The sequence below is a fragment of the Panthera tigris genome, chromosome B4, assembly GCF_018350195.1.
Source record: "Panthera tigris isolate Pti1 chromosome B4, P.tigris_Pti1_mat1.1, whole genome shotgun sequence".
Lineage (NCBI taxonomy): Eukaryota > Metazoa > Chordata > Mammalia > Carnivora > Felidae > Panthera > Panthera tigris.
In genome coordinates, this window is record NC_056666.1 from 119,026,694 (window position 1) to 119,053,413 (window position 26,720).

Consider the following 26,720-nt stretch of genomic DNA (forward strand, 5'->3'; position numbering starts at 1 on the left):
GAGCATGAAAACCCAGAAAACATGTAATAGTTTAATAATTGGAGCATAATTATTAAAATGTAGTGAGAGAAAAGTGATATGAAATAGTCAATTTTCTAAGTTTCACTTGTTTTTTCACGTGATATATAAATTCATTTTTCCAAAAGCTAGTATGGATTTCAGTATCTGTCATCAACTCCAAGGTTAGGAAGCATCCTCTTCCAAGTCTCTTCTTTTAATCTAAAAATCTATTTGCATATCATAAAATAGTCCAAGCACTGCAATATAAGCAGTATACATGCAATGATTCCAAAACAAAATACACTACTGCAGGTGATGTCATCTGGGCACTTACCTGGGGTCGAATAACTTTTACAATATTTTTGAGGGCAGTGTCAGGGGATGGAGGTGAGCAGTCGGGTGTTGGGCCTGTTGAGCTGTTTCTATGGTTACTACTTCCTGGAGCAGTAATTGCTACCTCAGATGCATTATCTGTGAATAAAAATAGAACTGCCATAAACCTTATCACTCAGTTTACCTTTTAAGACTTGAAATTACTTTAGTGAACATGAATTGAGAATTCAGCTTAAAATTGGTATCAATTACAAGATCATAATGAGGAATATAGATAGCAGTATATTTTAAAGATAATGTTTACTGAATGCTTTACTTTCTTTTGGAATGGTAAATATCATACCCTGTAGTATTATTCCAAAAAGGAAGAGTATTATTATTCAATTCATGATAGATACCCAACACAGCTATTAAGACTGCCTTTACTATACAAAGGGCAAAACTTCACCTTAACTAAAAAGAATATGATTTTTTATATGATTGGGCTAAATTTTCCCCATAATCTTTCATATGGGTATTGATATTTATTAAAGTGGAAGTTTCATATCTTCCTGAGTCATAAAACCCAAATTCAAGCCTCCTGAAAGCACGTCCCCCAGAAATCCCTCAAACTATAGAGAACCATCCCGGTGAATTAAAATTGAGGAAAAACTGACATGTGTGAACAATGGTTTTACAATGTAGACTAACACAAAACAATCACACCCAGATAAACACATCTTCTATAATCAAGCTAATCGAGTGAAATTTCAAAAATCTAAATTATTTCTCTCTTTTGCTCAGTATGAGGGTCAAAGGAAAAATAAAGTGATGACTTTAAAATCAGCAACATGCATAAAACTCTCTTCTTAAATTTTTATCAAAACAAAATAACAAAAAAGATGCAGTTTTAGAATGTTTAAAACACTTGGAAAAGGATGGGAAAGTTCCAAAAATAACTCTTGGTAGCACATAGAAGTTATATTATTTTAACAACAATTTGACAATCCTCTATAGCTTTGTTTGGAAACTGTTGTAAGCTCAAATCTAAAACAAATTACTTCCTTGTTATGTTTTTAATTAGTTCCCAATAAGTTTCTGTTCTAGACAGCTGAATTGATGCAAAGACTGAGACTGTCAATTCTTTATGGACCTGCAAGGTTTTGTATTCTATGGCAATTGCCTACAGTCCCAAGTAAAAAGTAGTAAGTTATGAAGATGCCTCTTGCTCATAAAAACTGAGGGGATGAAAACTCTACCCACATAAAAACATAATTCAGTTTCACTGGGGAGTCCAGACATAGGCTTATGAAACAAAAATATATAAGTGTGATATATTGAATTAAATAGATCATTTATTAAATAAGTCTTAACAGTGTCCAGAGCTTACTCTTGACTCAGGTTTAATGGATAAGGTGAGATCTGAATTAGCATCTCAAGAAACACAGAGTTCCCAAAGACAGTAATATGGGGTGGTCTTCTGACTAGGATATAATTGGTATGAGTAACTACTGAAACAGAGACAAAATGTCAGTCAGCAAGACAATGAAAAGAAGTCCTGATTCTCTCCAATTTGTCCCTCCCTTTCATTCATTCAACCATACATCTAAAATCATTTATTTGGGGGCAACTATGTATCAGGTATTATGTTATGTTCTAAGGATAAATGGAAAAGAGCCTCTAGGCAGAGGGTAGAGGGTAGGGAAAGATAGGTGGAGCACAGAGGACTTTTAGGGCAGTAAAACTATTCTGTATGATATGATAACAGTGGATACATGTCATTATACATTTGCCTAAACCCATCAAGAGTGAATCTTAGCATAAACTATGGACATTGGACGATAATGATGGGTCAATGTAGATTCACTGATTGTAACAAATGTACCAGTATGGTGGGTGGGTCATGTCCATAGTGGGGGAAGCTGTGCTTGTGTGGGGGCAGGGTACAAGAGAAACCTCGATACCCGATGCTCAATTTTTCTACAAACCTAAAACTGCTTTGAAAAATTAAGTTCAATAAAATGTTTAAAAATCCATGCCCTTAAGAATCCATCCATACAGTGAAATGTGATATCAGAATTGTAGACAAAGTATAATGCCATATAACTTGAGATTTTATAACAGATAAATGAAGCCTAATGAAAAAGCAAGGGAGGAACAATCATCAGACTGGCTGGGAAGGAAGAGGCTGTGAAAGGCTTCAGTTTTCAGGCAAGAAAGCTGGGACAGATCATAAAACATAAGGGCATGGAGATAAAAAGAGCATAGATAAAGATATTGTTTTATGTTAGGAAGAAGCTGGAGATAAGTTTCAATAAGTAAAAGGAAGTTTTGTTGGTATATTGTGTATATTTAATTCTGAAGTGATATAGTAATAATAATAGCTAATGTTTACTGAACTCCAGTGAAATAATGTTAGAGTCTTTATTTTCATTATTTATTCTCTCTTTTGTATATTCATTGTTGTCTTTCTGTGTTGCATTCTGAATAGTTTTTTATACTCATTTTCCAGTTTATTAGCTCTTTTTCGGCAATGTCGAGTCTGCTATCAAACTATTTTCTTAATTTCACTGATACTTCACATTTCTAAAATTTCTATTTGGTTCTTTTTCAAATATGCAACATCACCATTTGGCATTTTTCAATTTCCTAACAATTTCTTTTTTTTTTTAATTTTTTTTTTTTACATTGATATATTTTTGAGAGACAGAGACAGATCATGAAGAGGGGAGGAGCAGAGAGAGAGGGAGACACAGAATCTGAAGCAGGCTCCAGGCTCTGAGCTGTCAGCACAGAGCCTGACATGGGGCTTGAACTCACAAATTGCAAGATCATGACCTAGGCCGAAGTCGGATGCTTAACCGACTGAGCCATCCAGGAGCCCCTAGTTTCCTGACAATTTCAAGCTTGTTTTTATTTAGTGGAAAATAGCAAGCAATTATTGTTGTTGTTGTTAATCTGTGCCTGATAATTCCAATACCTGAAGTCTTCATGGATCCGTTTCTGTATCTCTGGCTCTCACTCATGGTATTTCATTCCATTATCTGTCTCATCTTCAATTCTGTGCTATTTGCTACTCAACTTTTGTTAGCACAAGATAAACAACACTAAATCCAATTCTTTGCCTTTTAGCAAATGCTACTATAAAAAAGCATACAAACTTACATTCTAATACCAGATACTGAAGTCTGTGGAAAAGTTGTCTGCTCAATGTTGGACAATTTATTTAACCTCTCTGGACTTCAGTTTTCTTAACTTTAAAAATGAAAATGATTAATAACTGTCTAGAAGAAAGTTATTGTTTACGTGTGCAGATAAAATGAGAGAATACATATGAAAATTAAATAGCATGCTATCAGGCACATAGCATGGGTTTTATTTTTCCCTATGAAGCCAAATATCAAAGAATAAAATAAAACATAGAAGAGGAAAGAAAATTTAGAAAGAAAAGCAAAAAAAAAAAAAAATTAAACACTAATGCTTTACAGATAATACATCTAGAGTAAAGACTGTGACTACTTGGGTAGATTTTGAGACCAATATCTGTTAGCTATTAACACAAATTGGTAGAGACAGAATTTAATTCCAGGGATAAGATATAATCCCTTGAGGAATGATTCACTGCAAGGGCTGGTCCTGGTGACTACCCTTGTGTCAAAGTCAGAAAAACTGAGGCGTATTTCATGCAGACTATAAGGCAAAAGCTTCTTAATGTTTCTTATAAGTAATTTAATACATAGTACAAGACAGTGGGTAATCAAGTACTAAATTATTTAGAAAAGACTATAAATGTCTCCATCTTCTGAATCCACGATCTGTACCATTACACTGATAATTTGATTTCATAGTACCTTGTATTGTTCATTATCTCTTTCAGACTAGGCTATATTTTTGCAGACACTTATATTTTCCTTATCCCCTCCATGGCTCTTAGATTAATGCCTTTAAAAATACTAAATGAAATAAAGTGAATAAAGCAAAACCTGTGTGTCAATGGCAACCATCAAAAATGCCCTTGATTAAATGGAGAAAGGTGATCTGGCTTTTGTAATTCCATGGCCTTTTTTTGGAGAAAATCCAAATGAGAAGCATAATTTATATATCTTTTATTATATAATTTATAAAAATACCAATTATCCAGTGGAATTTGCAAAATGACAGCCTGTATCCAAGACAGTTTTACATGGTCAACCTACATTTTACACCTGCAGCTACAAAACATTGCTGATGAAAAGGAAATGAGGTGTGTAAAAACTGCTTAGAGAAAATTACTAAACATACCTGCAATTTCAAATTGAAATAAGAGACCTATCTTTTAGTCAGTTCCTCTCACTACACATTAGATTAGCATTATGACTGTCCACGTTCTCTAAAATAACAAGCTTAGAAAAAGTCTTCTAACTTACTTGAGCTTTTATTTTTTTTAATTATAATTTTTTTAATGTTTATTTATTTTTGAGAGAGACAGAGACAGAATGTGAGTGGGCTGGAGCAGAGAGAGGGAGGCACAGAATCTGAAGCAGGCTCCAGGCTCCGAGCTGTCAGCACAGAGCCTAACGCGGGGCTTGAACTCACGAGCTGTGAGATCATGACCTGAGCCGAAGTTGGACGCTCAACCAACTGAGCCACCTAGGCGTCCCAAGCTTTTAGAAGTATTCTGTGAATATGAAATAATTCATGTACAATGTTACAGAATAGAATTTAACATCATTCACTAGCATGTAGTGAGCAGTTAAAGCACAGGAACCATGCTAATTGGTATGTAGCCGACAAACAGAACTGAGATTACTTCTGGCTGGGAATTCAAGAAAAGTGTCATGGCAGAGGTCTCTGACAGATTAGCAAAATTCATACATGAAGAGATGAGAGGGAAGGGCATTCCAGAGATGGAAGTATGATGAGTAAAAGGTAGAGAGATAGAAAAGAATTAGGCACATTTGTGGAAGGAATAAAGAGTTCAGTTTGAATAGGATATTCATGGAGGAAATACCAAGAAATGGAAGGGTCATAAACAACACACCTGAGCTTTGAAATCAGATGAACCTAACCTGAAATCCTGCCATATTCTTTTATGGAAGTATAATTGACATACAATATCCCATTAGTATTTGGTGTACATCAAAGTGATTCAATATTTTTACATATTATGAAATGATCCTCACAGTAAGTATAGTTACCAACTGTCACCATACATTTTTATCAATTCATCTATAGACACACAACCCAAGGGTTGTTTCCATATCTTGGCTATTGTAAATAATGCTACAATGAACATAGGGGTGCATATACCCATTTGAATTGGTGTTTTCATTTTCTTTGTACAAATATCCTGAAGTGGAACTGCTGGCTTCCATGACAGTTCTATTTTTAATTTTTTGAGGAACTTTGCGAGGTATTGTTTTCCATAGTGGCTGCATTAATTGATCCACATCTTGCAACATTTGTTATTTTTTGTCTTTTTAATAATAGCTAATCTGCATGGTGTGATATGAGTATTGCTACACCAGCTTTCTTTTTGTTTCAATGCCTTAACTTTCAGTCTATGTGTGCCTTCAGATCTGAAGTGCATCTCTTGTAGGCAGCATATAGATGGGTATTTTTTTTAACCTTCAGACACCTTATGTCTTAACTGGAACACTTAGTCCATTAACATTTGAAGTATTCATTGATAGATGAGTACTTGTTGACATTTTGTTAATTGTTAATTGTTTTCAAATTGTTTTTGAAACAATTTTTCTTTTTCTGGCCTCCTTCCTTGTGATTTGGTGGTTTTCTTTAGTGTTATGTTTAGGTTTCTTTATCTTTATTTTTTTTTTTTGTATCCATTGTAGGTTTTGGTTTGTGGTTACCATAAGGTACTAGCATGTGTGCATGTATGTGTGCGTGCGCATATGTGTGTGTGTGTGTGTGTAGTCTATTTTAAGCTGAGAGTTGCTTAAACACATTCTATAAGCACTACATTTCTGCTTTTCACCTCCCCCCAACATTTTATGTTTTGACATCATATTTTACATCTTTTATTTTGTGTATCCCTTAGCTACTCAATGTACTTATAGTTGATTTTGCTATTTTTGTCTTTTAATTTTCATACTAGATTTTTAAGTGGTTATATATATTTGCCTTGACCAATGAGATTTTTTTCTTTTATATATTTTCTTATTTCTAATTAGGGCCTTTTCTTTTCTGATTAAAGAAGACCCTTTAACATTTCTTGTAGGACTGGTTTAGTGGTGATGAACTCCTTTAGTTTTTGCTTGTCTGGGATGTGATACAGTAAGAGTAAGGTGTCAGTGAGAACAACAAACTATGGCTAGCTTCAACAATTTCGAAGACTGGATCCTTGAGCTATGGAGCCACCAAGCCAACCCCGGACTTCTTATGCCTAGAATGTTATATGAGAGAGCAATATGTTCTATGGTGTTAAAGCCATAATTATTTTGGATATCTGTAACAGCAGTCAAATTTATATTCTAACGAATGCATGGGGCAAGAGAGCTATCAGTGAGGGAGTAGATTGTCTTAGCAGGGTAAACATTTGCTATCTTGTTTTCATCTGATGCCAGTGAAATTTATATTTGATTATGACATTGTATAAGGGAAGGTAATCATTATTGTTATAATAAAAAATGGTAAAAATCCTAACTAACAAAGGGGAAAATTAACAATAAGTCAATGAAACCAGAAAAATAAGAAAAAAGAATAAAAGAGAAAAAATAAACTAAAATAAATAAGAAACATAAAATGAAAGTAATAAAATCAAGTATATCAGTTGTGGACATCAGTTCTAATGGAAAGAATTATCCCCCAACAAAAACAGAGATGGCTGCAATTTAGTGTCAGCTGGGTCTGTGGTTTCATCTCAGGTTTGACCAGGAACAGTTGGCTTCACTCACATGGTTGTTGGCAGCACTGGATTTTCATGAACTGTTGGGCTGAGAGCCTTATTTTCTCTCTGGCTATTGACTAGAAGCTTCCCTGTTCCTTGCCATGTGGGTCTCTCTACAGAGGCTCACAATGGGACAATGGCTTGCATCAGAGTGAGTAAGCCAGCGAGCAAGAGAAAACTAGCAAGACAGAAGCCAGAGCTCTTTTGTAACCTGATCTTGGAAGTGACACCTATTATTTTTGCCATCTTCTACTCATTAGAAACAAGTCACTAGGTCCAGTCCACATATCAGGGGTAGGAATTGCACAAGGGCATAAATATCAGTAGGTGAGATAATTAGGAGTTATCTTAGAGACTTAATATCACAGTCCTGCAGGAAAAAGCTACTCTCAAACTACTGATGGCAACAGAAATGGATATAGCCATTTTGGAAAGCAATAGCATTAAGATCAGTGTCTCTTGATAGCATGGCCAACTTACCTTGGTTTGCTAGGTTCTTTCTCACTTTTAAACCTGGAAGTCCTATATCCTGGGAACCCCTTCAGTCCTGGGCCTTGGTTAGTCACCCTACTCTGGAGCCAGGCTGTGGGGTTTAAATCATGACTCCACACTTACTAGCAATGTGAACTTGGGTAAGTTACTTAATTTCTCTGTGCCTCAGTTTCCTTATCTGTAAAATAAAAATAATAATAGCATATTTGTGGAAACTAAATGAGATAATACATGTAAAGTGCTTAAAGCAATGTATGGCACATAAAAAGTGCCCAATGATATTAAATATATTAAAATATACATATCCTTTCACTAGGGTATACACACAATTATTATCCAAACCGGGACACTTTTGATAGTGAAAGGGAGTGCTAATAACAATTATGCCAGGTCAAAAGCATAAAAGAGTATATTGAGGGAAAGTGGGATATATGATCCTTACATGTGGCCTACATTGAAATGTATCTCATAGAAGTAAAAGCACCTCCATATAAAACAAGTGCATAATGATGTTTACTACTCTTTTAATGGTGGAAAAATAATGCAAAATAAAGTGAATGCTTATCAGTAGAGGTGGAATAAATCATGATACATAATACCATCAAATTTTATGCAACCTTTAAAAGAGTGAATTATAGGGATAATAACTGACTTGAAGGAAGTCCTTTGAAATACTGTTGAATGAGAAAAATAATATTCAGGAAAATATATTATGACTTTCCTTTTTGTAAAACAAAAGGTTTACACTCAGAGGCAAATACTGAAGCTTGAACTTCAGGATCCCAAACTTTCATGGGCCTATTCCAAGATGCTGGGAGGGTCTCTGGAAATGTTTTTGTAAATTTGGTAAAAGTAAAATATTTTAATTGCAATAAGCTCAGATTTCTTCAAATTTCTTCCAACTCCAATTTCCTTGATATCACACTTCTGTTTGTTTTTGGTAGTATTAAAATGGCTGCAGACATTTTTGGAATCTGGCTAAGGAGAAGATTAGTTTCGGATAAATTTAGTTTGGGTTTAGTGGGACATATTTGCAAGGTTTAAGTCACTCCCTTGTATAGTCCAGATGTTAAAATGGCTTCTAGAAATTCTCCTAACATCTTCTGTGCAAACTCATCTGGTATGTGACTATAAGGTTTAGAGCACTACTATGATATGAGTGATATTGTGATAAGAGTGTGGCCTAGAAATACTTGTGTACCAGAAATATTTGGTATGTACAGAAGTTAGTGTATGGAAAGTTCTTCCAAATCTTATAGCTTAGATATGAAAGAGGGTTTTTATCAAATTTGACAATAATCCTAAAAACTAGCATGGCAGTGCCAATAAGCGATTGTAAAGCTGAAAGGAGATTTTCTACAGACAAAAAAAAAAAAGCCCTAATTTTGATCAATGATGCTAAACGAGGAAAAAATTCAACAAGGAAAGATTGAATTATTTTATTTTCTCTACGTTAGCATTGTCTAAAAGAAGTATAATGTGAGCCACATATGTAACTTTAAATTTGCTAGTAGCCACATTTGTAAAAGTTTTGAAAATAGATAAAATTAATTTTAATAATGTATCATTTGGGGTGCCTGGGTGGCTCAGTCAGTTGGGCGTCCGACTTCAGCTCAGGTCACGATCTCGCGGTCCATGAGTTCGAGCCCCGCGTCGGGCTCTGGGCTGATGGCTCAGAGCCTGGAGCCTGGAGCCTGCTTCGGATGCTGTGACTCCCTCTCTCTCTGCCCCTCCCCCGTTCATGCTCTGTCTCTCTCTGTCTCAAAAATAAATAAAACGTTAAAAAAAATTAAAAAAAAAAGTATCATTTATCTCAATTTATCAAAAATATTGCATTTTCAATTATTAATAATTATATTTTACTTTCCTTTTAATGTACTAGCTCTTCATAATCTGAAGTATAATTTACACTTTCAGCATGTGAATTCAGGTAGTAAACTTTCACTGGAAATACATGATCTGTATTTAGATTTTATAAAATTACAGTTGGAAAAGTAGATTCAACTGTAAACAAACTTGGTCTAAACATACTTAAAAGTTTTCAGATAACTGAAATGAGTAGCCAAAAATAATTTTTCCTTTAGAGTTTGCATCCACATTCATATAATTATTTCATCGCTTTTAGAAGAATTGATTTGACTTTGACATAGTTTCAGCTTCAAAATTATATCTGCCCAAGTTAAGTAAGTTCCCTGAGTCAGAATTATTAATATAAAAGTCAAGAGGTATTGCATACATTTAAATTATAAGTTTGGAATCTGCTAAAAATGTTTTAAAATGTTTTATGGGACATTTAATTCTAATTTTAAGCAAATAATTTTCACTGATTCTATTTTCATTGTTGAGAGCAAACTTCTTACCAAATTTACTATGCATTTGCTGGATGTACCTCTTACTACTTTCCACTTTATTTTCTCAAAAAAAATTTTTTTAGACAACAAACATCTTTTCAGTTTGCTCTGCCATGGCAAATTATAACTGGCATCATCATGAAATTTGTGACATATCATATTCCAGTCTCTCCTTTTTCCATTTAAAAGAATGCTTCAGTCATAAAATGTGTGCAAAGTGGAAAAGGAGATGAGAGGTAAGGGAACTGGGGAAACCCTAGTCATTGTACGAAAATCCCAGTCCTTCCTTAGTGCGCTGGAACTTATGCATGGGGGCCCTCCAAAACTGTATAACTACATCGGGAGGATCTGCATGTTTCTACACCTAATTACCAACAGCAGAAAGGACAGTCTTTGCTTGCAGACAACTACAATCCTTATACAATGAAAGAAAAAATAAAACTGCAAACTAATAGGTATGGCATGATTCTATTTTGGTTTTATTTTATTTTCTTTAAAAAGAAATAAAGCCCATGTATATACACATATACATGTTTGTCTACGCTTGTATGTGTAAGGAGACAGCTAAAGGATATATACTGAGCTGTTAGCATTGTCTAAATGAAGGTGGGTTAAGAAGTTAGCACAACTGGGTCAGGAAAAATGGTGAAAATGATCAGTATCGCCCTTATAAAATTATGCATTGTATTATAGGTTTTAATTCAGTACTACACACATATATTTATCATTTGTAAGCCATCCAATAAGGAAAAACCTTTTTCAAATATAATATGATTTATTATTATTGTTGTTAGTTCATAATTTCATTATATTATAATCTGAGATTGGGACCTGATTCTCTGATATGTTAAGACTGCCTTTGTGACCTAGTTAAGTAGTCAGTTTTTATAAGTGCTTTATGTATGTGTGAAAGAATACATGTATTCTCTACTGATGGGTACAGAGTTCTAAATATGTCTATTAAATCATGATTGTTAGTTGTATTATTCAACATAATATATTCTTTTTTAATTTATTTTTGTATTTTTTAGAGAGACAAAGCATGAGTGGGGAGGGAGAGAGAGAGAGAGAGAGAGAGAATCTTACCCTGGGGCCCAACGCAAGGCTTGATTCCACAACCTTTAGATCACGACCTGAGCTGAAATCAAGACAGATGCTCAGCCAATTGAGCCACCCAGGTGCCACTAACAAAGTATATTCCTTTTTTAAAAAATTTTCTTTACTGTTTATTTATTTTTGAGAGAGAGAGAGAGAGAGAGAGAGAGAGAGAGCGAGCACCAGCAGGGTTGGGGCAGACAGGGAGACACAGAATCCAAAGCAGGCTCCAGGCTCCCAGCTGTTAGCAGAGCCTGACATGAGGCTTGAACTCACGAACCATGAGATCGTGACCTGAGCCGAAGTTAACTTAACCTACTGAGCTACTCAGGCGCCCCTAACAAAGTGTATTCTTATGCTTCTTCATTTATCAAAATTTTCAGTGAAATATGATATATTAAAATCTTTCACAAATTGTGGATTTCAATTTGTCTTCAAACTTATCAGTTTTGGCTTTTAATATTTCAAGGCAATGTTGTATGTGAAAACGACTGAAAAATTTTGTGACTTTATACTTCTTACTATATTGTGCTTTATTCTTTTATTGTTATGTAGTATCCCTCTTTATCTCTTTTAATGTTTTAAGTTTCAATTATATTTGGACTGATGATATTGCTTTAATGCCTTTCTTTAGGTTGTTTTCACTTGATCTTTTGTTTCTTAACCCCTTTGTGTCATTTTTATTTATCCTCAGCTCCTGGAAAATTAATATAGAAAGATTTTTAAAAACTGAATCCAGTATGCTTATCTTTGCCTTTTATTAATTATTTTCTATTTTGTGGTTTTGGTTTGCCATGCTTACTCTTGGCTTCGCCTCTTTTTTTCCATATTTAAGGACATTTTAATTAATAAAAATTTCTTTATTCTTTTATTTTATACTACTGGTTTGGAAGATATAAATTATGTTCCTAATTTTTACTGGTTTATCTCAAAATTTTTACTAGAAATTTTGTAACAAAAAATTAAAAATTATTAAGTATCTTTGTCTAATTTCTTAGCCCACTTTACTTACTCTCTGATCATAACCCTCTATCTTCCTTGTTTTTATAGTCTGAAAATTTAATACATCTGACTGTACATTTTTAGAAGGAGGCATGATTTCTGGCTCCCTCTTGAAGTGGGGCTCTTTTAGATTCCATATCCCTGAAGGATGCAGTCTTCCTATGGATCCTGCCCATTTTGGGGCCCACTCACCAGGTGGGATTGCCATTTAGGTTCCAATTTCTAGTTTGTGTCTCTGATCCAGTTGACAATAGAGATATTTTCTTTTTTCTTTTTTTTTAGCACAGCTAGAATTTGTAACTTTCTCATTTTATATTGTATCCTCATCATTGTTTTTGATGCACTGGAAAATAGGGGAAGAGTTGCTTTAAAGTAAACCTGAAAGACCTTGCTGAGTTGACAGGTCATGTTATAATTTTATAATCAGAAAAATGTATAATTGATTTAAAAAATAAATATAATACAAGTCTATATACATCTAATGTTCATTCACATTTATATAAAGCTATACACAGGAAAAAAAAACAAGAAAGAAACAAACCAGGATGTTAACATCAGTTACCCTGATAGGTAAGATTCAGTAAAATACTTTACTTTTACTTTTTTTACTTTTCACGTATTGAACAAAATTAACAAAATGATTTATTCAGTTTTATAATGAGAGCTTATTATAATAAGTTCTATATAAGTTCATAATGATCAACTTATTTTTAAAAGGCTACTAGAAGAAAAATTAGCATTATATTAGTAGCTATATTAAAAATTATTATACTATACTAAAAAATAATAACACCAATATAACAGGTTTTCATAAGGGAAACAAAAGATATTTAAAATGATTTCAGAGGTTTAGAAGAATTTCTGTGTTGCTAGTTTCAGAATTAGACATATCACTCCTTTCCACACTTGGTTACAATAATCTAAGTATGCTTCTATTGAAATGATGATCCAGGATCCTCAAACTTGCCTGTGACTTAATGTCTGCTTACTTTTAAAATTTTCTAAGGAAAAGAATGTTAGCTGGTTCACTGCTCTTGACTTGTTTATAGCACAGTTTTTAGCATTCCATTATTTTCTTTTCGCTTCCTCTGTTCACAGGTAGGAGACCCAGAAGACACTAGATGACTATTCAGTAATTAATTGAAGGGTTCTATAGAAATGTACAGCATAGAAAAACCTATGTGATTAAACGGCACCTACAGTTTTTTCTCTGGGTTCTGTGCATAAATAGCAGAATACGATAACCCACAGAGAACAGATGTGGCCAAGTTTGGCAGTAAAATATATAATTCTGGATGCACTAATGGTCTATTTGAGTCTAATTGACTCAAGAGGTATGTAGAATGCTTTAGACTTTTATTTTGTAATGTAGATAAAATCTCTCCTATTACTTTATGCCTAATGTCTCCTTTTTCTTTGTGTCTCATACACCTATGGCCTTGGAAAAGAGTAAGTCCTCAATAAATAGCTGTGGAATAAATGAATGAATGAATGAATGAACGATCTTATTAAAAATAGACAGTTTTAAACAGTAGGATGGAGCACAGGAGGAAGAGTTATGAATCACAGTCCCTTCTCAATGACAGATTTACTTTTGAATTATCATCTCTTTCAACAAACTATTCATCTATTCTGACTTAGTTTCCTCAACTGCAATAGAAGATATGATGATAAATGTGATGAAATGATAGATCTGGAAATATTTTGTGCATTAATTCTTGGTGGAGTTTAAATAATGAAAATACTTTTAATTCTCTATTTTTCTGAACTATTCAAACCTAGTCTGTTAATTCCCAAAAATAACCTAAGAATAGGCTATTTTTGTCTTTTCATTTTTAATAAATTGCCTCTGAGAGGCGAATGAACAATCTATTATGAGTTTCTTGAATATGTGTATTCTAATATAAATGTGAAATGTAATACATTGGATGAAATCTAGAATAAAATATAGTAACAAATTTTTTTTACTTTTTAAATGTATAATGTGACTATAGTTGGGTGTTAGTTAATTTTGCTAATGTTACTTAATTAAGACTGTAGGAGTACCTAAAGAAAGAACTAGTAGTTTTAGTATAAAATTACATTAATAACATAGCATCTATGGAAAAGGATATAAAATAAATTAGTGAGTGTGCCAATTGATGTATCTGACATGTCTAAACAGTGTAGGGGGAGAAAAGATTAAATGCAAGACTACAAGCATTAATACAAGATTTCTTTAATATTATACTTTCAGTATAATGTTATTTTCAACTTAATGCTGTATGTAGCAACCGCTAAACAGAACAAAATTAGTAAGAGTGAGTCCAGGAAATAATAACTTAATCTTTAGAAGGGACTGAAATTACACAACTATAAATTCCCAGGAGCTATAACGATTTGCCTCTGTTAGGAGCACTGAGAATAACACTTGTCAAATGTTCAACCAGTATACAAAACAAGGTAATCTAAATTAAAATATTCTGAAGTATAAGCAAAATGAGAAGTTAAAACCTATATCCTTAATAGATAAAGTCTTATTGCAGAAGTTCAGTATTTTAGAGACAGTATCTATCCTTAACCTATTCAACTTTCTTTCTTCAAAGAGGAAGATCACCTACATATTTAACATCAATTAGATAAACATGAATTGTTTTGACATGATTTATTTTAACTTTCTAAATTACTAAGCTATTTTTAATTATTTTCTAATTATAAAAGCAATATGTGTTTGTTGTAGAAAATTTGGACAATACAAAAAAGTATGAAGAAGAAAACAGAAATAACATGTAATCTTAGCACTCAGAGACAGCGTGATTATAGAGTACCTTTAAGATCCTTTTTTCCCCAAGCACATACACATTAATATTATTTTCAACTAAATTTGTATCAAATGGTAAATATTCATTCATTCATTTAATAGATATTCATTGAGAGGTAACTAATGCCATTATTAAAATTGAATAATTAGATATTATTTGAAAATATTAATGATTATAGGTAAGTCTACTCTTCGAATTTATCATTATTAATTATTCACTTGTTTTCACTTTTGGGTTGTCTCCAACACATCCACTTATTTTAAATTGATTGGAACACCCTCTAGTACTATTCCACAGATGGGCACGATATATCACAAAACACTGAACAAGTTTCCAACTCTTCCTATTTTGTTTGAAAGGAAAAATTCAAGATTTATCCTGGAAAATTCAAAATAATACCAAAATGGCATGATTAACTAATTAAATAATTAATTCATGAACTGTGAATGTGGTTAAGAATATGGTCTCCAGAGCTGAATATCAGGTATTCAAATTCCAAAGCTGCCATTTTCTAGCAGTCTCTAAACTTTTTGTGACTTGTTTCCCTTATCTGTAAAATGGGAATGACAATACTAGCTACGTCATATACAGCTTAAGATTAAATAAACTAAGATGTACAAAGTAAGTATTCAATACCATTAACTATTATTTTTTCATTAATATTTATATAGCAGTAATTTTGCTAGAAGCTCTGATTACAATGTAAACAGGCAAAATTTTGAACTTTTTAAGACAACAACTGAAACATTAAAATACATAACCTCAACTACATAATTTCATTCAAAGTAAGGACTACAGAAGAAAGGAAAATTAGAAGGTGTTGAAAGAAGAAAACAGAGGCATCCATATATTTAGTCTGGGGCATGAGTGTGTGTGAGTAAAGGGATTCTCCCTGAAGAAGTATAGATGTTATCTACTTGGGGGAAAGAGAAGGAAAAGGGAGAGTAGGACCCAACATTGGTTTAGGCATGTGAAGCCCACAGATAGGAAGGAGCTCATCTCTATTAAAGAATAAAAGGAACTAAAAATGGCCAGTGTGGGAAGGTGGAAACTGACGACAGATGAAGCTAAAAATGAAAAAAAAAAAAAAAAAAAGGAAGAAAGAAAGAAAGAAAAAGGACATCATTCAGGGCCTTATGAACCTTATCAGGGATTTGGGTCATTTTTCTAAGAATGATGACAAGTCACCAAAAGGTTTTAGTGATGCAATCAGATTTATGATTTCTAAAATTACTTTGGCTACAACATAAATAATAAATTCAAGGAAGGAAAATTTTTTTTATTAAAATAATCTCTAAGAGCACTTGGCAATAGTAGAGGAACAGGTAGATTTGAGGTTTAATTAGGGATAGAGAGTAAGTTACAGAATTATCTTCACCCTAACACCTATTGCCACTAAAAATTATAACACCTAGTGATTGAGTGCATCTAGGAGTTAGTGGAAACAGAGATGGCAAGAATGACACCCAGGTTTCTGCAATCAGATGAATGATTAACCCACTTACTAAGATAAGGAATTCTGCATGAAGAGCAAGTTTGTGGGGAAAGATATGAGTGTAGTCCTGTGTATGTTAGGGCTAAGGCAACTTTGAGACATGTAGGTAGAGATATTCAGCAGATGGATGGAACAATGGATGAGCGTGGAATTGAGAGAAGTGGTAACTACTGGGGGGGAAATTTGGGAGTCTTCAGCATGTTGATTGTAACAGAAGTCATACTATGGATGAAACAATTTACGAAGAGAAAAAGTAAAAAGAATAGGGAGGACTTTGAGCCTTGAGGAACTCTCAACTTTTAAAGCCATACAGAAAAACGTTAGCTGTCAACATAGACAGGGAACAGCATAATAAGATAAAATTGTCTTTGGACAGCAAAAGGAAGAAAAGGTATCAAAATGGAGGTGTCACTAACCTGCGGAATGCTGCTGACAGATTAAGAAAAATGGAGAAATGTCCTCTCAATTTTGTGATACTAAGGTCACTGGTACCTTTAGAAAGTACATTTGGAAAGAGCAGTGAGGAATGGAAACCTGACTAAAATAGGCAGAGAAGTGAAAGGAAAGGAAGAAAATGAAGGTACTGAGCATGTGAAGGGATAGACAGAAGTTGAGGAGTCCAGGGAAGGGAGTCAGAGAACTTTTTAGTTGTTGTTAATTGCTTCTGGCTGCTATTTCACTGATGGCCGCTATTGTTGTTTTTGTTTTTCAGATGAAAAAGGCTTAAGCAGATTTAAATCTTTAATGTGTATGATCCAGTGAAGAAGAACAATTAAAAACAGGAGAGAGCACCTAATGAAAGAGTCACATTCCTGAGAAGGCACAGGAAAAGGGAACTTGTTAAAAGGAAAATCCCTCCACTTTAACAGGAGGTACAAGCAAGAGAAGGGTGCAGGAAAGGTTGTATTTATAGACTTGATGGAGGATGTCAACACAGTTCCCTCTGATGGCTTCGATTTTCTTTATTAACTAGAACATGAGGCCACCTGCTGACAGTGAGAGACAAGGTAGAAAAAGTCAGGCACCTGGATGGCTCGGTGAGTTAAGCATCTGACTCTTGATTTTGGTTCAGGTCATGATCTCACGGTTCCAGAGTTGGAGCTCTGCAGCACAGAGCCAGCTCGCTCTCTCCCTCTTTCTCTACCCCATCCTTGCTGTGCTTTCTCTCCCTCTCAAAATAAATAAATTAAACTTAAAGAAAACAAAGGTAGGAAAAAGTATCTGAGGTTTGAGGAGAGTACAACAGAGAAAAAGTGGAATGTGACACAGTGTGAAAGCCCTGCTTGAATGAGGTGAGCATGAATTTATGAATTAGTGAATGTTTACCCCCTTTTATACATATTCTGACATTGTTCTATAGGATACAATAAATGACATAATAAAAAACCTAGACCCTCCCATCATTACTGTAATAAGAGTTTATTATATCTTTAGATATCTTATTATTCTACACTTCATGTTATTCATAATAGTACAGGCAAACTTGATTTGATAGAAAAAGCATAATTTTCTTTTTGTTTAAGATGATGTTTCCCAAATATAGCCAACTTCCACCAATTTGAACAAACTGAGATGACTATATTTTCAAATTGGTAAGCTGTCCATATGGATGAAGGAAGCAATTAATTTACCAGGATTTCTCGGTAGGTACTGCTGCCCTAGTTTTCTCTCTTTGCCCCCTCTATAAACCAATAGTGGCTTACAAATTTACAATTTACTAGTTTAATAAATGGCTAAGACAGCACTGAGTACAGAGCAAATGCCAAACAAATAATTGCTGTTTGATAACAACGGTTCTTATCAGCAAGCCCAGTATTTGTATGTAAAAGAGTGTTTCCAAGGGGCTTAAAAATAGTTTGCTCTCTTAAATGAGTTCAACATACCCACAAAAATCATGTTGACACTACCCACTTGCTTAGCAAAGATAAACATTCATCCTAGTCCAGTCTGAATTATTTTAATTGCAAAATTTTGGCATTAGAATTAAGGAAGCTCCACTATTTCAAAAAATATTTTGGTATAAATAAGTTACAGGCTCACCCGCACACTACTACCTCTCTCAGGATGTTGGGGGAGATGTTGGGGGTTATGGAGGATTATTCACCAGAGGACATCTTCATTTCAGGTTGACCACAGACCAGTAGGCACATTAGCAAATTGAACAGAGGTAAGCAAGACCCAAACTATCCTGGCATGAAACTATTGACTGTGTCCTTTTTATAAGAGATCATCTATTTTCTTCCAACAGGATTGGAAACAGTCTTCACTGGTGGTTATAAATTGCTCATTAATCAAAATGGATTTATTGAGCATCCATAGTGTGCAAAGCCTGCACTAAGTGATTCAAAATAACAGGTTGCCTAGTTACCATAAAATGGAAAAATTCCCCTGTGAAGGTTAAAATTAAATGAAAGGCAGACAAGAAAACATTATCTTTGATGGCATCTGACTATTTCACAGGACTTTTTCTGCCATTACAGCCATTTTCTCTTAAAGATAACAGTCTTTCACTCATTCATTCACTCACTTATTTTCATTCATTTATGTAATTGAGTCCCCACTATGACTATGTAAGATCCTTTGCTTGATGCAATAAGGCAAACAAACATGATTCAATATTGACTGCATAAGCATGAGTCTTAGCAAATTTACCAAGCAAGGACTGGACTTCTGTTGATCTTTATTTAATGAGCCTAGTACTAGAGCATTCTTTATTTCATATGAAATCTGTAGGCACTGAAGCATTACTGAAATGCTCCTTGCAAATGTATCACTCATTTTCTTGTTGAACTGTAAAATCTTGTTGAATATAGATTTACTAATAAATTGCTTTCATATTTAAATTAAACCAGTGAATATGATATAATTTTTTTTCAGAATGAGATCTACTTTATACTAGCTTAACTAGTTAATAAATAGAAAAGACCACAGACAGGGAACTGATATGCATAGTTAACTGTGATTTTCTGTGAAAATGCATATTCTATATCCATGAATGGGATTACCAGTCACAGCCAAGACCCTTAAGTGCATAGCCCCTGAAATGAGCAGGTAGCCAACGTCTGCCCACAGAGGCCCAGGATCCTCATTTGCCCCTCCCTTCTATGTATTGAATTTGTGTGCTCAGTTCTAGTCCCTGCAATTACTTCTTAGGGCTACTGTACAAAGTACTGCTACCTGGGTGCCCTAAACAACAGAAATTTATTGTCTCACAGTCTGGAGGCTAGAAGTCTGAAATCAAGTTTGGTTTCATTCTGTGGGCTATGAAGTAAAGATCTGTTCGAGGCCTCTCTGGCTTGTGGATGGCCATCTTCCCCCTGTGTTTTTTCACATTGTCTTCCCTTCACAGAGACACTGTCTCTGTGTCTAAATTTCCTCCTCTTATAAGGATACCCATCATGATGGATTAGAGCCCACCTAATGACTTCATTTTAACTTGATTACCTCTATAAATGCCATCTCCAAATTCTTCAAGTAAGGTCACATTCTGAAATACTAGTGATTGAAAGACAAAAGGTGGAGGGGGGCATAATTCAAGCCATAACAGTCCCCAGTTTCTCTAATGACCTAGTCATCCCTCAATCATTTCTTCCTCTCTCTCAGTCTCTCCAGGATAGCTTCAGAATGCAATTCTTGTGTGTGTAGAAGTCCTCATTTTGTCTGTAAACCTAACCCATGTTATCCAGCACAGTTAACCAAAAACTATAGAATGCATTCCCTCAAATATAATTATTTAGCTTCCTTGGCGACCTATTTCCTAAGTGGTAGAATTTTCAAAGGGAGAAGGGATAACTGCTCCTCTATACCCTCCCTCTTTGTTCCCCCTTCCCCTCTTTGCTGGCATTGCCTTTGTACTGGTCACCATAATGTTTTGCTGAAACTAAACATCAATCTCCTAATTAATTTTCCTGTCTCAAGCTTCATCTCTTTCCAATCTATTCTTCACATTGCTTCCAGAGAGACTGTTCTAGAACAAAAACCTATCACATGACGTCCCACTTAAAGTCTGTCAATGGTTCACTTCTGCTGTCAGGTGAAATCCAAATTTCTGCATGTCACCTCTTGTTCTTTTAATGCATTTTTCCTTAGTAGCATTCTGTACTTTAACCATGCTAAGTTGGGCATAGTCTCTGAATGAACTGTGTTCTTCCATGCCTCTGGATCTCTGCACACAGTTCTCATTCATCCATACAGCATACAACTCCTGTTCATGTATCTGAGTCTCTTTCTCCGAGGCTCCAATCAGGCAGCAAACTCCTACAGTAAGCTTCTACAAGATCCCTCCCCTTCTATCCTCCTGGAGCACTTATGCTCACCTCTCTCATTACACTTAATTACTCTTAATTTTAACACACCCTAAGCTCCTAAATATCAGAAGTTTCACTGTTTCTTCAGCAACATTTAGCACAATGCCTAGAACACTGTAAGTACTCAGTAAGTGTTTACTGAGTGGATAAGGAACTGTAGGGTAGCTACGTACCGAGTTCAGTTTAAGGGTCTCTAAAAGACTCATGTGCATCAAGAGATGTCTCCATATTCTGAAAGTCCTACCTTTATTAGTAAAGGACTTGGTAAAATAGGAAACATCAGTGGCATCAAGAGAGGTCAATGACTTCCCTGAGTTCATCAGCTTTAGTTAGTTGGTCCTGAGGGGAAAAGGCAAAGCTAGGTATGGGTCATGAGGAATCAACGATAGCAGACTGAGACCTAGAAGTAATTGGATCCATGCAAAACCTAAGCTACAGGTTAATGGAATCAACAAAAGAAAATGACACAGACTGTGTCCTCATCCAGATAGAAGACAAACAGTGATGTTGATCTTCTCTTCCACCTGCTAGGTTAATTATGGAGGGGAATTTTGTGTGCTTCACTTGATAAAGTTCTATCTAGAATTAGAACAGAAACTGCTCTGACTTGTATTCATCCCTATTCCTATCATTAAAAAGAAAAATTCTTCAATTTAAATTCTGGACTCCCTCACCTCTAGAATTTACAATCGTGGTAAAAAGTACAGACTACCAATCATTATGAATTAACCTGGGTCAACTGAGCAAACTGGATTCTTTTATATTGAAACCAGATGACTGAACACAATCATGGAAATCATGTAGTCATGCAAATTAACTCTTACCCCTTGAAAACAGTACTGTTTTCTTTTAAAGCAGTAACAGCAACAAACAGCTCAGGCATTATGGGAATCTGTATTTTCCAAAAGAGGCTATAAGAATATCTTATTTTTTTTAATTTTTTTATGTTTATTTATTTTTGAGACAGAGAGAGACAGAACATGAATGGGGGAGGGTCAGAGAGAGGGGGAGACACAGAATCCAAAGCAGGCTCAAGGCTCTGAGCTGTCAGCAGATCTCACAGACCGTGAGACCATGACCTGAGCCGAAGTCGGAGGCTCAACCAACTGAGCCACCCAGGCGCCCCAAGAATATCTTCTTATAACATGACTTTAGTAACACTTTTCCATAAAGGGTAGAGGTGATTAAATCCCCTGCACTTAAATATACGTAGGCCCTTAAATACCACAGAAGTGATATTGCCTTCTGAGTTAAGTCAAAAAGCAAAACAGCTTCTGCCTCATTCTCTTAAGATACTTGCTCTTGGAAGGCCATCACTTACCATAAGGAAGTCTACATAGGCCATACCAGACATATGAATAAGAATCAGTATTGAGAATAGATCCTTCAGCCCCACCATGCCGTGAGGCTGCCACAGCTGATATCACTTGAGGCAGAAAAAAAACTGTCTCTGTAGAGTTCTCCCCAAATTGTAGATTTACAAACAAAATAAATGGCTAATTTTTTTGAACTCACTAAGTGTTGAGGTAACTACCTCAACATGTTGGATGTTATGCAGCCATCAATAACCAGAATAGATTCTGACATTTGGAAATGGGTGTTGCCATAACAAAAATCTAAAACATGTGGCATGAACTTTGTGACTGGGCAGCAGGCAAAAGCTAGAAGGGTCTCAAAGTGAATGACTGGGGAAGCCATAAGGGCCAAGGAGAGGATTCCTGGAAGCCCAGAGAACTATGAGGAAGCTGTTGGTGAAGGTGTAAAGGAGAGCAAATGTAATCAGAAGCTGAAAGTAAGGCATCATTTGTGTTGTAGTAGTGGCAGGTTTGGCAACATTGACATCTGAAGTAACATGGAAAATAGAAAATTAACCAAATGAACTCTATGATCTAAGGATGTTTCCAGGAAGAATATTTAAAGAACAACCTGGCTTTGTCTGGCTGCCTATGATAACATGCAAGCAGAGAGAAAACTAAAGAATAACCTACCAAATACAAAGGAGCCAGGAATTTCTGGGTTTCTTATTTGCAGTTGCTCCAAATGGCAAACAATTTTCAAATTAAGGCCAATGACCAAATCTGAGTGGGATGCAAGATTATTTGTTAAGGCCTGAGACAGCTCTAAGGTGGTGCTGTATAGAATCTTTAAGTCGGACAAAAAAACCCTCTAAGTATTTTTAAGGGCATGACTCACAGATTCTCCCTGTCCAATAGTAGGGTCTCTAAGAATCTCAAGGGCATTATCACACAGAGCTCTCATAAGGAGTCCTAGGTAGAGAAGAGCTAATCTGGAACATAAGCTTTTGTCTAATGAAGTGAAATACAATCGGAATACAAAAAGTCCACAAAGTTTTAAGAGAAATTTTATCAGCCTGAACTGGAAGGAACAGAAGTATAAAACAGAGCCCCTTTGACTCCTAACCTTTAAAAGACAGAAAAAGCAGGTAAGAAAGATACTCAGCTGTAAACACAGGCTACTTTATATGGAAAATAAAGAATGATTCAGAGGGCGGAACCAAGTGCCACAGAGAACAACTCCTCTGCCACAAGACTGAGTCTTAATCAAGGAACTGTGTATGCCTGATTAGATTCAGAATTGCCACAGGCTAGTGACCACTGTATGCCTTGTTCTCCCTGTGTTTGGATGGGAGTATCAATTATGGTTTCCCTATGCCTGATTCACTACTATATGTTGGGTATGTAGGAAAGAAGACTGATAACTGGTCTCAGGTCATCACTGCCAAGAGCAAAGGCAGTCAAGAACCTGCACCATCAGAACTACACCAGGGAGATGCATGCACACCTGAAACTTGACTTGGAGCTTGTAATAATAGGCTAGTGTTTAGAAATCCTGAAGGTATAAACAAGTATAATTTCCATAGGAAAAGGATATATTGGGGCACCTGGGTGGCTCAGTCAGTTAAGCGTCTGACTTCGGCTCAGCTCATGATCTCATGCTCTGTGAGTTCAAGCCCCGCATCAGGCTCTGTGCTGACAGCTCAGAGTCTGGAGCCTGCCTCGGATTCTGTCTGTCTGTCTCTCTCTCTCTCTCTCTCTCTCTCTCTCTGCCCCTCCCCCACTTGCACTCTCTCTCTCAAAAATAAATAAACATTTAAAAGACATTTTGGAAAAGGATATAAATTATTGTGCCCAAAGGGCAGATGATGGCAGATTTTATTTTCCAAAATTGACAGCAAAAGTATCTCCCATTTTTATTACAAAGCACCATTGACACTCCTTCCATTAAGAAGTGGGGTTCATGTTCTCTCCCCTTGAATCTGAGTAGACATGGAATTATATAGTATAAGTGATTATCTGTGACTTCTAAGGCTAGATAGTAAAAATAACACCTGTTTTTTTTTTTTTTTCAGATGCTTGTTCTCATAATCTAGCCAGTATGTCATGAGGAAACCAAGCAATCCATGGAGAGGAAAAATGGTCCCCAGCCCATAAACCTAGCCAAACTCTAAGCTATCACCAACTTGCCAGCCATTTGTGGGCCATCTTGAAAATAGGTCCCTTATCCCCCAATTGAGCAGCCCCAACTCATACCAAGTGGCACAGATAAGGTGTCCCTGTTGAATGAACTCACCAAACTTGCAGGTTTGTGAACAAATTAAATGACTAATGTTCCTCTAAGTAAGTTTGGGGATGGCTTTTTAAACTTTGTTTAACGTTTATTCATTTTTGAGAAACAGAGACAGAGCATGAGTGGGGTAGGGGCAGAGAGAGAAGGAGACACAGAATTCAAAGCAGGTTCCAGGCTCTGAGCTGTGAGCACAGAGCCCAGTGCAGGACTCGAACTCATGGACTGTGACATCATGACCTGAGCTGAAGTCAGGCACTTAACCAACTGAGTGGGGTGACTTTTTAAATAGCAATAGATAACTGACACAGACATCATCTCCTTCATGAAGTCTTCCCCAAGCTCCCAGGTGAAGTTAAGTGTTCCTTTTGTCTGTTCCCCAAATACTTTGTATAACATTGACTTAAACTTATTATACTCTATTGAAATTAACAATTCACTTGTCTGCTTCCATGAGAATGTAAGAACAGGCCTGTGCCTTCTGGAAAAATTAGCTCTTCAAATATGTTACTTTTGCCTAATTCTCCCTCTCCTCTCCTTCTGAAGCTTTAAAGAAACAAATTAGAATTTTCTAGTGTATCTTCCAAGTCTCTTACCTTCACATTAAATTTTTCATCTCTCTGTGCAACATTCTATAAAACTTCTTCTGCCCTAATTTCCAGCTCACTAAATCTCCCTTCAGCTGAATCTAATCTGATGTTCCACTTATCCAATGAGTTTGAAATCTGAGGTAGTTTGTGTGTGTGTGTATGTGTGTGTGTGTGTGTGTGCGCGCGCGCGCGTGTATGTGTGTTTATAGTAGCATGGTCATTTTTCAGCCTGCACCTGATAATTGCAATATTTGAAGTCTTTTCACATGTGGATCTCTTATTTCTTGTTTTTGTGATTCTGGTTTCAAGGTTTCTTTCCTTAGACTATTGTACACTGCTAATATTAATCAGAAAAGTATTTGGGGCCTATAAAAAGAGCATATTCCTCTTTAGAGGCAGAGAGAGAATCCCAGGAGAGGTAGGGGGAGAGAGAAAGGGGGAGAGGGAGAGGGAGAGGGAGAGGGAGAGGGAGAGGGAGAGGGAGAGGGAGAGGGAGAGGGAGAAGGAGAGGGAGAGGAGCAGGGCTCACCCAATGTGGGGCAGGAGCTCAATGAGGGTATTACTTTAAATTAAATTCATGGGTTGACAGTTTTGGGACCATTTAGGTGATAGAAATTTGTGGTACAAATTTGTGTGAGGACCAGTTTGTTGGTAATAACACCTCAGGAATTTCCCTCTTTGTTCTTCTCACAACAAATCATCTTTCTTTGGGGTGGGGGTTATGGGACAAGTTTATTTCTGATTACTGTGAGGTATAGCCCCTGGAGTCCCAGCTCTATGGAGGAAGATTTTCCTATTAGGGTCTCCATGCTGGACAGGCACAGAGATTTTTTTTCTCTACATAAACCTTGAGGTTTATGAGGCATTAAGCACCAGGATTCAACAGCAGGTTCAGAAAATTCCCTCAGTACAAAATAGCTTTAGTAATCCACTGGTTTCCCACCTTCACGAATGTTTTGGTCTGATTATATCTTACTAACCTACTGACCCCAAAAAGTTTCCTAATTTATACGTCATTCAATTTTTATAATTTTCCTGTTACCTTTTTTGTGCTTTTAAGTTTTTCTTTTCTGTATTTTTAGCTAGCATATTTAATTGTTTTTACCAGGAGAAGCCTAATCAGCCTTGTTACCTGGGTCAATGTCTTTTTCATCCCTGTATCCTCAGCATAGAGAACACTGCTTGGCACATGAAGGAACTCAATTAGTTTTTGATTGTTTAATTAATAAATCCCTGTCTTCTTTGACTCTTTCATTCCTGCCTCCACCACCCACAACACATCTGTATTTTCTGTGCCCTAATTAAAGCTCTTTTACATTTTATTACATGTATGCCTTCTATTTTTCTGTATTTACTGAGCTTTGCCCTGACCTCCCCAGTATTTCCTGGTTACCTCTCCTATGGAAGAGTTTTCATTCTTTTTTTTTTTTTTTAACATTTATTTACTTTTGAGAAAGAGAGACAGAGTAGGAGCAGGAGAGGGGCAGAGAGAGAGGGAGTCACAGAATCTGAAGCAGGCTCCAGGCTTTGAGATGTCAGCACAGAGCCCAATGTGGGGCTTGAACTCACGAACCACGAGATCATGACCTGAGCCAAAGTTGGTCGCTTAACCAACTGAGTCACCCAGGAGCCCCTGGAACAGTTTTCATTCTTGTCAACTGCCATAGTTTGGGATCAGCACTGACTTCACTTTTTGTGACTACTTCTGATAACTCACTATTCCACTTTTATCAAATATCTGCTGCTTTTCTGAAGATTATGCTATCCTATTATAACATTCTTTTTCTGATTTTGTTGCTACCAT

The 26,720-nt window shown here is 35.7% G+C and overlaps 1 protein-coding gene and 1 long non-coding RNA gene across 16 annotated transcripts in view; one reads left to right on the plus strand and one right to left on the minus strand.

The window, feature by feature from the left end:
• ANKS1B (ankyrin repeat and sterile alpha motif domain containing 1B) overlaps window positions 1-26,720 on the minus strand; it is a 1,065,991-nt gene that overhangs the window by 637,192 nt on the left and 402,079 nt on the right. For 13 of the 15 annotated variants that reach the window (XM_042992986.1, XM_042992985.1, XM_042992982.1 and 10 more), the window contains one exon: window positions 335-471. In XM_042992986.1, the coding sequence (XP_042848920.1) occupies window positions 335-471 (137 nt within the window). Of the gene's footprint in view, window positions 1-334; window positions 472-7,205; window positions 7,295-7,678; window positions 7,755-26,720 lie in introns of those variants that run through there. The other 2 variants (XM_042992993.1, XM_042992992.1) reach the window with 2 other exon arrangements.
• LOC122240436 lies at window positions 7,784-18,050 on the plus strand. The gene is made up of 3 exons (XR_006220174.1): window positions 7,784-7,830; window positions 17,147-17,471; window positions 17,958-18,050. It is a non-coding gene; the product is annotated as an uncharacterized LOC122240436 (long non-coding RNA).